Below are 16,255 nucleotides of genomic sequence, written 5' to 3'. Positions count from 1 at the left end.
CATGATTACATCACATAAACGCTGTAGATTCTACTGCAGTTCTTCCACATCCCAAAGATGCGCCATAGGATTCAGATCCGGTGACTGGGGAAGCTATGGAAGTACACTGAACTCATTGACATGATCACGGACTTGTGCTTTGTAACAAGGTGCATTATCGTACCGGAAGCGTTGGAAGATGTGTAAAATGTGACCATATCAGCTGTGGCATTCAAACAATGCTTGATTAGCATTAGCGGCCCAATGTATACCAAGAAAACATTCACTGAACCATTAAACCACCCCAAACAGTTTGAACTGTTGACACAAGACAGGTTGGGTCAATGTATTTTGCGTTGTCATGCTTTTCTGATCACTGTTGAAAAAAGTGGCTGTTCAAGTTCCTGTCAGCTTGAACAAGTCTGGCCATTCTGCTCTGACCTCTCTCATAAAAAGATGTTTCTGTCCATTGAACTACAGCTTATTAAATATTCATTCTTTCAGATTCGTGTAAATTCTAGAGACTGTTACATGTGAAAATTTTAGGAGATTAGCAATTTCTGAAATACTCAGACCACACCATCAATTACCATGTCACAAAATCACTTAGAAAGCATTTTTTCCTCATTCTTTTGTCTGATGTGAACATTTACTTTAGCTCTTGACCTGAGTCTGCATGATTTTATGTACTGTGCACCTACCACATGATTGGCTGATTGGATAATTGCATGACTGAGTAGCACTGCTGTGTCTGATCCATCTGCTGAGAATGATCCACCACCCAAATAATACCTGCTATGTGGTGGTCCTGTGGGGGTCCTGACCATTAAAGAACAGGGTAAAAGGGGGCTAACAAATTATGCACAGAAACAGATGGACAAGTCTGTGATTACTGAACTACAAAGCGCACCTATATGGTAAGTGGAGCTGAGAAAATAGACAATGATAATAATATAATGAAAATATAATATATATATACATATATATCGCTGTTGTCTCCAAAATGATAACTTATAACTTTACAGGAGAAAAAAACATACTTTACAGGCATTTTCGTATTATGTCAAAAACTGAAAAATGACAAAAATGGAGAAATGAGGTTTTGTTCTGACACACACACACACACACACACATATATATATATATATATATATATATATATATACATACACACACACACACGCACACATATAGTCAAGTAAAAGAACTTAGGTACAGTAACAAAGTAATGACGTACTGTCTACCACTGTAATTCTAATTATATAATTATTATTAACAAGCAGAACCTTGACAGATAAAGCAAGATAAATAACCACAGATAAAACTACCTAGTCAACATGAATATTAACTCAAACAAATACATGCACCTGACAAGGAACAAAAACACACAAGGGACCACAAAGGCATAAATAACACACAAGTGGCAACACACAAAGGAGGAGATAGAAGGAAATGATGACATGAAAGGGCGGAGACCAGAGAGGGTGGAACGAGGACAAGGAAACCATGACAAGCACTGAACCAGGTGTGGCCAAACAAGAAAAACTGATGAAAATATGGTGCACCTCTTGCTTCAGGCAGGTGGTGGCAGAGTGATCTCATCTGAAAAGCTGAAAAGCTTTTTGATTTCAGTACAAAAAGTGCAGTAGATAGATGCAGGTTCAGGAACTCTGTTGCTGACTAACCACCACATAGAAAGCATATCTACATAAAGTAGTTAAAACATGTTCGTAATGAGCATGGTGAAGCCTACAGATGTTGTGATGTCTCTGTGCTGTTCTTCAGAGTCTTTGACATCAAATGGATTTAAACTAAGTGCTTCAATCTATTCATTGTCATTATTTTATGCTTGCCATCTTTATCTATAATGTTTTGCAGATTTGTATGTTATAATATGTGAAATGTGTACAAACTTTTGCATAAAACTGTGTACTGAAAATAATGTACTTAGATACATGTACTTAGATGAAAAAGTGTGCTTATAAATGTACTTAGATCTTTTTAAATGTATGGGTCTGCTAACTATATGATTTTAAACAACAATTGCAGCTCCTAATAAATGTGAGTTTAGCTTTGCCTGCCTGCGAGGTCTAGAGTTTGCTAACACCTGTCTCCAGGATTTACATGTGTTATTGTTGGGCTAGCTGGCATTTGACTATTACCCAAACTACCCCAAGGGCGATGTCTGAGATGAAACCTATTAAAAGTGAGCTTACGCTGTTTCAAATACTCCTGCAAAATGTTTAAGTTAAGCCTCTGCATATGAAACAAGTGCATTATGTTTACTTTATGGCTGTAAAAACCTGTTTTGGAGCTACAGATTGTAACTTAAGATGTCCTGGTGAAGTAGCCTCCTGCATTGACAGTGCACTTAAACACTTAACCCATTCAAACTCTCAGCTTATTGCTGCATTATAAACCTTAAGGCTTATCTTTCAGCAATGTCTATAAATTATTTGGCAAACTACTACAAAACTAACATTTAGGACATGTAAAGTGTATCTTACGAACACAGTATGAAAATACTGTAAGTACACATCCTCTACAGGTGACAAACTTAAATATGGTATTTTTCCTGCTAATTTTTGTGCACAGTTCCTATTCACCTCCTGAGTTTAACATATTGGACAAGAAGAAAACAAAATATAAAAAGTGTTATTATTTTAGCACAGATCACATTTTATGTTTTATCTTCCTTGTCCTTTTTTCTTTTTGACGAGAACACCCAAACTTTTGCATAGAACTGTATTAACAGTGCTGTGAAAAAGTAATTTGCAATAACTTGCAAGTCTTTCACATTGCTGTGGAGGCCCACTCTTCTTTGTAGAATTGTTTTAATTCAGCTATGTTGGGGTGTTTTTGAGCATGAACTGCCTGTTAAAGGTCTCACAACAGCAGAAGCGAAGCAGTCCCAGATCATCACACTACCACCACCATGTTTGACTGTTGGTATGGTGTTTTTATGGTGAAATGTGGTGTTAGCTTCACACCAGAAGTCACGGGACCCATGTCTTCCAAAAAGTTCCACCTTTGACTATGAGTCCACAGAATATTATCCCAAAATCTTAGGGGTCATCTAGATGTTTTTTGGGAAAAAAGCCTTTGTGTTCTTTTTTGGTCAGCAGCAGTTTGGGCTTTGCATCTCTCTCATGGATGCCATTTTTGCCCAGTACCTTTCTTATTGTGGAATTGTGTACATTGACCTTAACTGAGGCAAATTAGCCCTGCAGTTCTTTAGATGTTCGCCTGGATTCTTCTGTGACCTCCGGGATGAGTCGTGGATAAACTCTTGGTGAACTTTTTGTAGGCTGGCCACTTCCGGGAATGTTCACCACTGTTCCAAGTTTTTTCCATTTGTGGATAATATCTCTCACTGTGGTTCACTGGAGTCCCAGAGCCTCAGCAATGTCTTTGTAACCCTTTCCAGACTGGGTGTTTCCATGCCTGGGTGTTGCTAATGAAACTGAAGCCAGTAGTCAATTGAATTTGGTTAACTGGTAGATTTAGTAGTTAAGAGGACAATTACTATTTCACATAGGCCAGGTAGGACTGGATAGTATTTTTGTTCAATAAATGAAATTGCCAATTTGCCTTTATGTTTATTTGGGTTATCTTTGTCTAATATTAAAGGTAAATTGATGATTTGAAAGAAATAGGGCTGAAGCAACAAAAAGTGTGAAATGAAATGATTACAAATATGATGTTTTATGATGGTTTTACAGAAGGTTTTGGTAAATTTTTAAATGCATTAATGCAGAGGGGTACAGGCAATGAGTTATGAGGAAACATAGTCCCCAAAGAAACTTACTCTTTTGGATTTACCACTATTTTACCATTATCAACATTACGTATAAAACGTGTAGATTTACTGGTCATCTTGGTTAGTAAATAAAATTTCTATATATGTGCTGTAGATCTCAAAACCCCTGGTTCCCATCACCCCCACTGTAAAGAAATCTGAGACAGTACGTTTCTCTACATTAAAACTATTTCACCCTTAAATGGCCAGGACCCACTGGCAGGTCCAAAGTTTTACTATACACCTCTATAACCTAATAATAACTTTGCATTGCCAGTTTGCATTGTAGTCTAAATAGTTACTGAATAAGTCTGTGATTTTAAGAGGCTAGCAGGCAGACTTATGCTGGCTTTATAGCTAAACTTGGTTTGACACTGTATTTCCTAATACACATTTTATGTAATGTGTTTCAAAGTTAGCTAAGTTTAATAGTTAGCTTTGGTCAAGTTAGCTGCTGATGGTTAGCTTGATAAACCAGTCAGATTAAACAGGACTCTACGGTGTTCATACTTATGATTAGAAACATTGTGCGTAATGCACTCATACATGCCATCACTTCACAAGTCCTCTGACTAGCCTCCTCTGCTCTGACTAGCTCCAGTGTTAGCTGTAGCATCAGCTCAGCTGAACAGGCAGCTTTCTTAGCTCAAATCTCTTTCTTATTAGAGATGAAAACCTACAGCATTACTGTTTGGTCACAAAAACATTTCCCTGGTTTGGTTATTATGTACATGGTTTCCAGAATCCTTTTTAGTTTAATTTGATCGACATTCATATGGTCAATCCTTTGTTTATTTTTGAGTAATCATTTTCAGAGGTGCTCTGTGTGTGCTTCAAACATTTCCGTTGTGCAACTGAGGTGGTCTTAGCACAAATGCTGTAGATGCTAAGTAACCTGAACTGAAAGTGTGACGAAGGAGGTAGGACTTCAAATTTTTCAAACCATCATCATCACCCATGTCCTCGTATTTCTTGAGCTTCTGCATAGACGTGTGCAATGCTTTGATCATCATCTACTTTGGCTTCTTCTAAAACTATTTTTGTTTAATCAAATGAAGCCCTTAAACCTTTAGGGCCCTGGATATGCAGCCCACGCATCACTTCCTCATTCTCCTATCTAGTTTACATGTCAGTTTCACCCAGTAATTTACAGAAGTTACTGAACACAACAAGCCTTCAAGGATTAAAGCCCTTATAAACTATCTAGAAAGGCCCTTTTTTGTTCCCAATCACTGTTGGGTCCTCCCTCAATGCACTCATTTGCAATGCATATCGAAGGCAAGGTAGTTTTAGTAGAGTCACCTGAGCGTCCACTGCTGTCAGTGTGCACATCCGCCCCGATGCCCCATCACTGTGCGCTGAGCTGACCAGGCAATGATGATCAGGAAGCGCTACACTCTGAAAGAGCCTGAGGTCAAAGACTATTTGATCAAAGGAGAGAGGTTCACCAAATGGAAAGAGGTGAGTATTCAAACTGCCATTTTCATAATCAGATATGACCTTCCAGAGAAGGCTTTGCTCAGTTTCCTGGAAGTTTAGCAGGTTAGTTTTGGCTGTCACACTCACGTGGCCTTTCTGGCTCGTGTCCAGCTGGTGACTTCTTTTGCCTTTGCAAATAGAGGGGAAAGCAGGTGTTCAAGTGAAGGGCAAAATGACCTTGTTGTACTGCTTTATTTGCTGGGAACCAAATGAATGAATGAAGTCAAATGAATAGTTAAATTCTGCTGGAGCCGTGTCCGTCTACATTTTAAAATGTCTTTATTGACCATGAAGACCTTTCAAAGCATAGTATAAAACCTAAAGATAAAGGACCTAATCTTTACATACAGCACTGTGCAAATGTCTTAGACATCTAAGAAAATATATATATATAGGATATGTATGTATATATATCCTACATTCATTAAAATTCTACAGCACACATGATTTTATAAAGCATATATATGCACAATTTGTATTTGCTGGGTTTCTCATATTATTAAAAAAATGATATGCGCTGTAACTTTTATTCAGCACATAAACAGTAATTGCATATTAAAATGTGCAGAAGTATGTTCTTCTTAGAAGATGTGTTAACTTATTTTCACTTAGAAGATGAACAAAAACATATATCATTTGACCAGGTGCACACGACTGTAAAGATACACAGTAAAAAGATTTGGCACCTGAGAAACTTTTTAAGTTTACTTGAAAAGCTTATTAATTGGCAAGAAGTGTTTATTTGGTCAGAAAAACTTGAATATTTGAATAAATATAAATAATACTAATACAAAAAGTAGTCATTTTATGCATGTCAATGTGTTCGATTAATCTTTCCTTTAGTAGGCCCAGTATTATTTTAAATTATCGTCTAATACTTGGTTTGGCTAATCTGTGCTTCATTATGTTAAGTCAGCAGTGCTGCTGATGGAATTTAATAAATCTATGTGATGGCCAGCGGCATCAAGAAGAAATCTAAAACTGAACTTTATTTACAACTTAACTATAAGAAGGTAATTTTTCTAAATAAGCATTTCTTGTTACTCTTTACCGCATTTATATTTATTTGCATGTACTCTAATGGTATCTGATGTTTGTACAAGCACCTTTTGCCATAATAAATGGTTTTAAGCTTTTAAAATCTCAGGCTTATTACATACTAAAGCCACTACCAGGACAAACTAGCTGAGCTATTCTTAGGTTATAGAAGTGTTTAACAAAACTTTGGGCCTGCCCTGACCATTTAAGGGGTTAAACAATGTGCTTATTTGTCTAAAACATTTGCACAGTACAGGCAGTACAGTATATAGTCGCTGTGGTATCAAAAACCTTTTATTTTTCAATTACTTTTTTTTATTTACTTCTGTTTTAAAACTGACAATAAAAAAGTACAGCTGCCATTTAAATTCTGTGATGAATAAACCAATAGAAATGGTCCAAACATTGTTAGTACAGTAGAATCGATGCAGTGCTCTGCTCTGATTTCCCTGAAATAAAATTAGCACCGTTGTCTGATTTCAGGACTCCACACGCACTTCGCATGTCACCATGAAGATGGACCCAAAAGGATTCTACCTGTACTGGATCAACCAGAGCAAAGTAAGCAGGAGGATCTTCTTAGAACTGTACAGTCAAACTCTTACTTGCTTAAAAGGCAACATAGCCACTCAAACACTTGCTTGCACTGCCAGTTTTCTGTTTGATTACATTTTGTACATTTGTACAATTACATTTTTACATTTGGAGAATCACTACCATTACATAATCATAATAATCACATGAAAAATTGTGAAAAGTGATTAATGTTGTTATTCCATTAAACCACAGTATTATTATAATGATGTTATTAATCATAAAGTGTATTATTCAGTAACTAGGCCTGATATTGATTATTAGTCTATTGTAAGTAATAGAGGAACTGAACTGTGAGCTCACATACGACAGGGTTTAAGGATTTTATCTTTTATATCATTCAACTGAAAAAACCTTTTCCTCACATTTTACTCTTTGTTCCTCTGTCTCACTCTCTTATTTTGGTTCTCTTTCGCTCTCTCTCTCTTTCTCTCCCTCTCATTCTCACTCTTGGCTCTCTTTCTCTCTTTTGCTCTCTGTCCCCTCTTTCTTGCTCTATCTTTGTCTTTTTTCGGTCTTTGTTGCTTTCTCCCACTCTCTTTTCTTTCTCATTTCCATTCTCTCCCTCTCATCCCCCTTTCTCTCTCTGTCTCACTTCCTCCCTTCTCTCTCTCTCTCTCTCTCTCTCTCTCTCTCTCTCTCTCTCCCTTTTTCTCTCTCTCTGTGTCTCTCTATTTCTGTTTCTCTCTCTCTCTGTCTTTCTGTCTCTCTCTCACTATCACACCCTCTCTGTCTCTCTCTCTCTTCCTCTCTTGCTCTCACTCTCATTCTCCCTCTGCCTGTATTTCTCTCTCTCTCTCTCTCCCTTTTTCTCTCTCTTTGTGTCTCTCTATTTGTTTCTCTCTCACTCCGTCTTTCTCTGTCTCTCTCTCACAAACACACACTCTCTGTCTCTCTCTCTCTTCCTCTCTTGCTCTCACTCTCGTTCTCCCTCTGCCTGTATTTCTCTCTCTCTCTCTCTCTCTCTCTCTCTCTCTCTCTGTTATTGATCTGAGGTGTTGTTTGCAGAGCTGTGCTGAAGTGTTTGTTGCTCAGTGATCATTAACTGTCTCTGCAGATTGTGGAGCTGACGGGTGTAAAATCCCTCTCAGCTGACTGCATCTTCATGATTCACAGTGACGTTAGCATTATACATTCATAAACAATCTGCACATTATGGAACATCTGGAGCATCTGTTGCTAACAGTAAACCTGCTCAAATAAGCAGTTCAAATTTCCACTCAACACAGATGGCGTCTGGGCCAACCAGAACAGGAAAACTGTTACTAATGGTCCAGAATACTGAGGAACATCCATAATGTGATAATATGTGAATGATCAAATGACTAAATTACCATCTGCCCACAACAACATAATAAATTCACATGATAAAATTCTTTAAATGGCGCTGAGGTCACTTCTATTTGATTTTACACTTGATTGTCCTTCTCATTGCTGCATTTGACATGTTCTATTACTCTCACTTAGTTTAATCTGAGATCATCATATTATGTTCTTAGTCTGACTGTGTTATTACTCTTTATTGTAGGAAATGGAATTCCTGGACATTGCAACCATTCGGGACACGAGAACAGGGAAATATGCCAAACTGCCCAAAGTAAATAACATATTATTTTGATGTATACAAATGTTCTTTCATATGTGCACTGCTTGCAATATCTAGTAGTTTCTAATTGAGGTATTTGTATAAATTTGCCTGACAAACAGTGGCGATCAGAAGAGCAGTATCATGATCTAATGCTGTGATCACATTACACACTCATATGTACAGAGAGAGAGAGAGAGAGAGAGAAAGAGAGAGAGAGAGAGAGAGAGAGAATTATTGATCAGGTCATCCATTAGAAGACTAAATGACTTGCACACTGTGAGTCCTCCCCTGAGAACTGCTGTGAGCAATCAGTGTTTGTGGAAGGAAGAGAAAATAGAGACAGAAATGAGGGATGTAAACTGTAGCTCCATTTTTGTCATTTTTCAGTTTTACACATAATTTAAAAATGCCTCTTGTCCTTTACAGTATGTATAAATTTCATGGTGAATGGACCAAAATTACTTGAAAAAAATTCTGGTTCCATTGACTTACATTAAAAGTAAAGTACATTTTTTCCTTCTCCTGTAAAATTATTATTTTGGAGATATGAGGTTTTGTTCTGACAGCAGCGACAAAATATTCATTTTATTCAAAAATTAAACAATGTAGCACAAATTAAAACATTGTAGTATTAAAATAAAAACTACATAAAAATACTTCTAAACATTTTTTATCCCAATTAGTGAAAAAGTTCAGCATTTGTGAACATTTGTGAAAAAAAACAACAAAAGCAGCATGTAAAAGATTTGAATTTTGTGAAATATGCAGAATTTATTTTCTCCACAGAAATTCCCATCAGCACTCGATTCTCTATTAGCACTTAAATAGTGTTTTCTGCATCATTAAGAGAAAAAACCCACACCTTAATCCACACCAGAAGGATTGTGTGTATGGTTGCTGATTTCAGAACTGGTAGCCAAGTAAAGGATTCTAATGGCTCAGTCCCACGTCTAATGTGACGTGGGACTGATTCCATTTGGCAGTTTTCTAAAGGGGTTTTTACTTGTCCAATAGCAAACTAGTGGTCTCTAAAGGTAACTATTATCAGCAGGGATGTAGTGAGAATAGATCACAAATTATATACTCGACACCAATTACCACAAGCACAGGGATGTTTATTTGTTTATTTTTAGGATCCCCATTAGCTGCTATTGTGATAGCCGCTATACTTCCTAGGGTCCAGTAGACATATCATACGTAACAAAAATAGTGCAGTAACAATTAACAATACAAGTCATACAAACACAAGAAAAAAAAACAAAGTAGACAATGTAACCATAACATAACATAGGGATGTTTGAATGAATTTATGTAGACACTACGCATAAAGTTCTTTCACATGTGTGCAACTATGATCTTTTTTGTTGTTACTGTCTAGGGCTGCAACAAATATTCGTAAACAGATAACTGACACATTTACCTCCTTTAGGAACCCAGAATCATCCCATGATGGGATCATCTCATGTTTGTTTTTATGGGCATGTGTCCAGGGCCCCGAGCCACTAGAGGCCTCCGAGAGCAACTATAACAAAAGCTAAACAACTGTTTTGACTCATGATGGGAGCTTTACTAGCAGCACAGTGGAAAAACTCTGTGTTGTTCCAAAATGTCCACTTCATTTTCTTTTCCAATCACTGCTTAGCAACTGTTGCACCATTGGTCAAGCTTTCAGATTTTATTTTATTTTTTTTGGCAGTAAGCTAATTTAGTTACTTTGAATGTACTGTGAAGTTGAAGCTCCAGATATTCAAAAGATGTGTCTGGAGACGGTGTCCAAGCTAAACCTCATACCCTATCATAGTATAGGATGCCTATTTCCAAAGCCAAATCTAATGGCACCCAAGTTAAAGGAAAATGTTACATAAACTGCCTACTTCTGCACATAAAGTCACCACGTTCCAAGGTAGCAGTATCTTTTACCTTAAGTTGCTTGACAGCTCCAGATTCTCTGGATTGCTAGCTAGTAAGCTAACAGGCAAGAATAAATGAAAGTGTACTGGCTAATTAGCTGCCCCAGAGCTGTAGGAAAATGATCAGACTGGGTTTAGCATATTTCTCCAGTAAAGTGGATTTGAGCAGCCTAAAAAACTTCACCACTCCCAGGTCCACTGACAAGAGTTGAGCAAACAGCTATTTTCGTTGTAAAGATGATGGTTAAAAAGACATTGTTTCCACTCTCTGCACCACTCACTGCCGTTCAAACAGTGCCAGATCAGGGTTGCCAGATTAGGTAGGATCAGCAACTTGCTAAGAAACAATTATTTAACAGTTTTTTTCATTACCTTGTAGTACTTCAACTGAGTGCAATTAAAAAGCAAAATAAATAAACACAGTTTATCGAGTAGTGCAAAAATGAAAAAACGAAGCCAACAATAAAAATGAAAAATTATTTTCTATTGAATTATTATTATGAAGCAGATTTTGCGTTATTGTTACAGAATGTTCAAATATTCAAGTTAATACTTGAAAATGAAAATATTTGACAGTTTTCACAGGATTAATGGCTCTTAGCACAAGTGACAATATTGTCTGTACAGCCCTGAAACTGGATGTTTCCAGTGATGACAAAGAGTTGTATGCGCTGCCTTAGTTTCAAATATATGTGTTTCCTTTGGTGGAACACACCCCTCACAACATCCCTCCCACACACACACATACATACATACAGACTTGCAAGCAGCTGGCGCTGTCTTGTGTTGTTTAAAATTTGCATTAAGCCAGATTTGCTTGCTGGGCTTGGTTTGTACTCACAGATGTCCTTCGTATGGAAAGCAGAGGCGAGGGCGTTTAGAGTTTAAACACTTGAAGCCATGATTGTGTGATAGTGATTTCAGGAGCCAGATGGAAAGATAGACAGCAGTGTTTGCAGTAATTATACTCCTAATAGTCACATTTGCTAATGTAATAATCTTATCGAATAAAATCACATCTTATAAAGTCCTCTAATTATGAGTTAATGATGCGAACATACTGTGTAATGGATGTCCTTATTGGCAAATATTAATTACATAAAAATATGGTTACCACAACATTGTGCTGTTGATATTTTTACTTATCTGATCTTGTCAAACTCTGTAAATGGAAATGTTCCATATTTGTCATAAACACAGTGGACATGATTGGGGCATTTAATTATTCTGGCCCCTAATGTCTTAGACAGAACGTTAGTCCTTACAGATCATTACAGTTAAAAGATGTTAGGTCTTTGAATTTGAACCTCAAGGCCTGACATGGGCCACTTTAAATGATTACATGCTCTGAATGTGAATACGTAAATGAACATTTAAACTGAATTGAATATTGACTCTCTGATGGAAAACGGATCTTGATTCACTGTGTCGTTTAATGACAAGCAAACACATTCGAATTAATATGTCTACTCATTCACGTAATCATATACACAGTCATGTCTTTCATATGAAAGTCAGAAGGCTTTCATTTCACATTCATGGTTTACTCATGTGTCTGTGATGCCTTTACCCTGTTAACAGCAACCCAAAGTTCGTAATGTGTTCAACATGGACTTCCCTGACAGCAATCACTTGGCCAAAGCCCTGACCATAGTGTCTGGCCCTGACATGGTCAATCTCACCTACCACAACTTCTTTGCAGCCAAAGACAAAGTAGTCCAGGTAAGACTGCTTTACTGCCTCTCACAGTGATAAGCAGTTAGACCTAATCTGAATACCTCTTTACTAACTGAGCTAGTTCAGTGACATTTTAGACTTGACCTTTGGCCTCCTACTATGTCTCTATGAGGTGCCATGGGAAAGGTGAGGGGTGTGTATGTGTGTGAGTATGTGTGTTTGTGAAAGAGATCAGAAAATCATCTTCTAATTACAAATTGTGAGAAATATTGTTTGGTTTCAATAATTAATAGTAATATACTATATACTCACACATATATATGGACCATTCTACCAAATTACTTCAAACTACAAAAACAAATAAGTATTCAGACCTTACATATTTACAATTATGTTATAATCTATTTAAACCAAAGCCATTAATAGAGATATTAATAACCTGAATATATACAAAATCATAATTTACTGGGTACTGTCTACTGGGAGATGGTTGTCCCAAACCCCAACCCCTAAATTTCAATTTGCGAAAATAATATTTATATTGTTTAAAATGTTTTTTTGAAGGTCTTTTGGATTTCTTTTAAAGTGAAGTTGAAAGATTTAGATTTATCATGAGTTTAATTTTTAAATAAAAAAAGCTTTATTCAGAAAATGGTGTTCCACATTTTAATGTCACTACCGAAACAAAGACTTTCAGTCTATATGTGGAGCTTTATTTTAGCCACACCCCTGCATTTTAGAGCAGGAAGTGAGGCTGCATCCCTGTACCTCATGGCCTCATGGTAAACAGTTAGAGGTCATTGTTTTAAAGTAAATGTGTCTCAAATTCTGAAAATCAGTGTGTAACATTAATTGTCACTACTGAAACACACATTTTTGCAGTCAAGTGAACTTGACTCTGATGGTTCATATGAACCATGAGTGTGTTTACATTCACTTATTAATCAGAGTTTGTCAGTAATTCGATCAACACGTTTACATGCACTTGGGTAATCGGATAATGGGAAATTCTGTGTCTACATGAGTCAGGCAATAATTGGATTTCTGCTTTGCAGCTAGCCAATAAACTCACAGAAGAAGATGTGACGTAAACATAACACAAAACTCAAACTTAATACCGTGGGTTTTAACACATCGAGCCATTTTACCTGTGAATATGAACATACATTGTCTAGAAGATGAAGATTAAATCCTTCATTACATTATGTAATTGGTTTCAGCTTTTCTCCACAAGTGTTTTGTTGCCGTCTCATGGGTGCTGTTTTATGCTGCTTGCTGTTTAAGGTAGTGTTTTCACACGTGCAGACTGTGAAATCTGAAAGAAATCCGAGTAAGAGTATACACGTACTGAGAAATCTGATTACTGAGCTAAAATTCAACTCTCTTCTTTCTATTTCTTAGTCAGATTTCTTGCCCTTACTCTGGTCTAAAAAATCTGAGTATGCTGTTTACATGACCATTTGAATAATCAGATAACTGCAGAAATCCGATTATTAAGTGCATGTAAACGCAATGATTGACGATTGATGATATCAAACCTCCATATCTTATCTTTGCATTTTTTTTCTGAAACATAAACCCTTCAACTCTGAACACAACACTGTTCAGACCTTTATAAATCATGGCAGTTTAATTAGCTCCTATCAAAGCCATACGTGGCTCTTAAATTCATATTCATCACTGCTTGACAGTCATGCACCAGGCCCAAGGACAGCCACTAATTCATTAGCTGTAATGCTCTATACAAAGCAGCCGTGGTTGCTGAGGCTAGGCAAATGCAGTTTATGAGTTTATGACTCCAATATCCGGCTCACTGGTGCAGATCAGTGTTGCCACATGGCTTTGAAGGAACCCACAATGCTTTCAGTGCTAACAGTAAATGGAGGCTGGTGGCACTGGTTAGCCTGGGGTCAGACTACTCCTAATGCTTTTTTGAAAAGAATATTTTTTTTATATAAAAAACCCTCTGAAAATCAACTAAACATGTAATTTGACCGAGGGTGTTCAAACGTTTGCATTTGACTGTATACAAACTAAATCAGCCTGTTCTTGGGATAATGATAGGTTAGAAACTGGTCAGGTGAAAATGAGTTCTGACTGTTTTGGTACATAAAACGGCACAATAATTGTAAGTATTTTTTTATTTTGTACTTCAGGGAAGGAAAAACAGAAAACTGCAGAATATGGGCTCTTTAAAGCAAAACCATACCTTATGCCCTCTGGTGGCTGAAAGAGTGAACAGAGAGAAAGGGTAGTGATGTCATATTGGTAAAAAACAATCCCACATACCTTTTTAAAAAATGTCCATGTTTTTCTACTTAGTAAGAACTTTTCTGCTGGAGCTTCAGGCCCTGAGTTTTAGACTGATATCCCAGTTGATCAACATGATCATTGTGCATTTCTCTAATCAAGTAACTGTTAGGGTGGCCAAAGAGATGCACTTTATCTGTGGTCCTACCATGAATAAATAGCAGACATACAGAAGGCTAAGGCCTCAGAAACTAATCTGTGCTGTTTTTCTGTCTAGAACTGGGCTGATGACATCCTGGCCATTGCTTACAACCCTCAGAGGGCCAATGTCTGCAGACAAGTCTTCCTAGATAAACTGTAAGAAAACAAGACGTCATGATTTTGTTTCACCATAATTTTGAAGAAGAAGCATGTGATCCTGTCACATGTGTTCATTTGACCAGTCATTCCAACTGTGTTTTTAAAATGAGGGATGTGGCTTGTGTACAGTTTCAGTATTTAATGCTATAGCACATATATTTCATTCACTGTTTCATTCAATGTTTAGCTACTATACTTATCATAAGAGCTCAGGTGTACTTACAAGCGCTTACAAAGTATTTTAACCTCTTTCTGGTTCTAAATATTTCTCCTAGTGGCCATTCCATCAGTGGAAAGCAAATCAACATATTTTAATAAAATCAAATGAAATATTTCTTCCTGTAACTCTCTTATCAGATTAATTAGGACACTTTTGGCTCTCTGTGTTGAGCTGCTAGTGAGCAATGAGGAATGAGAAGAGTGGGATGAGAACCCCTTGCTGTGAAAACATTCACAACTCTACATGAAGACGGCCATGCCGAGATAAAACAGACTACACAACTGCAGCTTTCTTCATATCAAAAATTAAACTGCCACAATTAAAAAACATTTAAACACAACAAAAACCCTTTTATAAATATTAATATTGACTTTCTCTCACCTATGAAGACAAAAATCTAGTTTTCTTCCAGTTTTGTAATCCTGTACCTTTCCATTGAAATGTATTTTATCAACAATATTTAGAAACCAAATATTTATGGTTCTGAGAGACCTCCAAAACAGGCAGATATTGCTTTTTATGACTACTGTAAAAAAGGGTTAAGTACTTTCAGGACATAAATATTTTAGTACTTAAATATTTTAGTAGTTAAAAATTACAAAAAAATATTGATCTCTATTAATTAACAATTCACATACGCAAAACCATCCAAGCTGCATACTTTGTGGATGGTATATTAGTTAATGTGTTTCATCTTATCTACATTTCCATGTGGTTCAGGTATGTTCGCCTCTCGCTGCACACCAACAAAGATGGCAAGATCCCTGTGAAACAGTAAGAAAGAGGAAAAACATTATGATTTTTGGTGTGTTGGAATGCATGTTGCATTGAGTTTTATGTTGTATATCTTATAATCTTATTATTGTTCCGCAGTATCTATAAGATGTTTCCAGCAGACAAGAAAAGAGTGGACAGTGCGCTGGCAGCTGCGCACCTCCCCAAAGGAAAGGTGAGAGAGCTAATGCTATAGTTAATGTAAAAACATACTCACTGCCCACACTGATACAGCCAAAGGAACACACTCCAACCACTTTATTATAATCATTGTTACCCTGTACCAGGTCCACCTACTGTATAGGTCACTATGTCGGTGTACAATTATAGGTAGTACTCATTCCAGTCATAAAATTTGATTGGGTGAACCATGTTCGAAGCCATTGTAAAATACCCCATATATGCACCTGTTCTGCTGTTTGCATGGACACCTTAGAATGAAAGATGAAGTAAAAACCTGGTTTTGTTTAAAATGAAGGGCTGAAAACTTTTTTTAAAACAACTTGGCTAAATATAGCAGGCTGAACAGACTAAAAGATAGCTAACAGGGTAAACTGCTCCTCCATTAATATTCAGTTTTAGGCCCA

At 36.8% G+C, this 16,255-nt stretch overlaps 1 protein-coding gene across 1 annotated transcript in view; it reads left to right on the top strand.

Annotated features, from left to right (window-relative positions):
• The first annotated feature begins 5,150 nt into the window (after window positions 1-5,150).
• Window positions 5,151-16,255, top strand: part of plcb2 (phospholipase C, beta 2) — a 45,064-nt gene continuing 33,959 nt past the window's right edge. The window contains exons 1-7 of the mRNA XM_036593737.1: window positions 5,151-5,239; window positions 6,779-6,856; window positions 8,418-8,486; window positions 11,969-12,109; window positions 14,592-14,671; window positions 15,615-15,668; window positions 15,768-15,843. Of these exons, the coding sequence (XP_036449630.1) occupies window positions 5,153-5,239; window positions 6,779-6,856; window positions 8,418-8,486; window positions 11,969-12,109; window positions 14,592-14,671; window positions 15,615-15,668; window positions 15,768-15,843 (585 nt within the window). The 5' untranslated portion in view covers window positions 5,151-5,152. The remainder of the gene's footprint in view (window positions 5,240-6,778; window positions 6,857-8,417; window positions 8,487-11,968; window positions 12,110-14,591; window positions 14,672-15,614; window positions 15,669-15,767; window positions 15,844-16,255) is intronic.

Source organism: Colossoma macropomum, unplaced genomic scaffold, assembly GCF_904425465.1.
Source record: "Colossoma macropomum unplaced genomic scaffold, Colossoma_macropomum, whole genome shotgun sequence".
In the NCBI taxonomy this organism is placed as follows: domain Eukaryota; kingdom Metazoa; phylum Chordata; class Actinopteri; order Characiformes; family Serrasalmidae; genus Colossoma; species Colossoma macropomum.
This window is presented reverse-complemented; position numbering and strand designations above follow the sequence as displayed.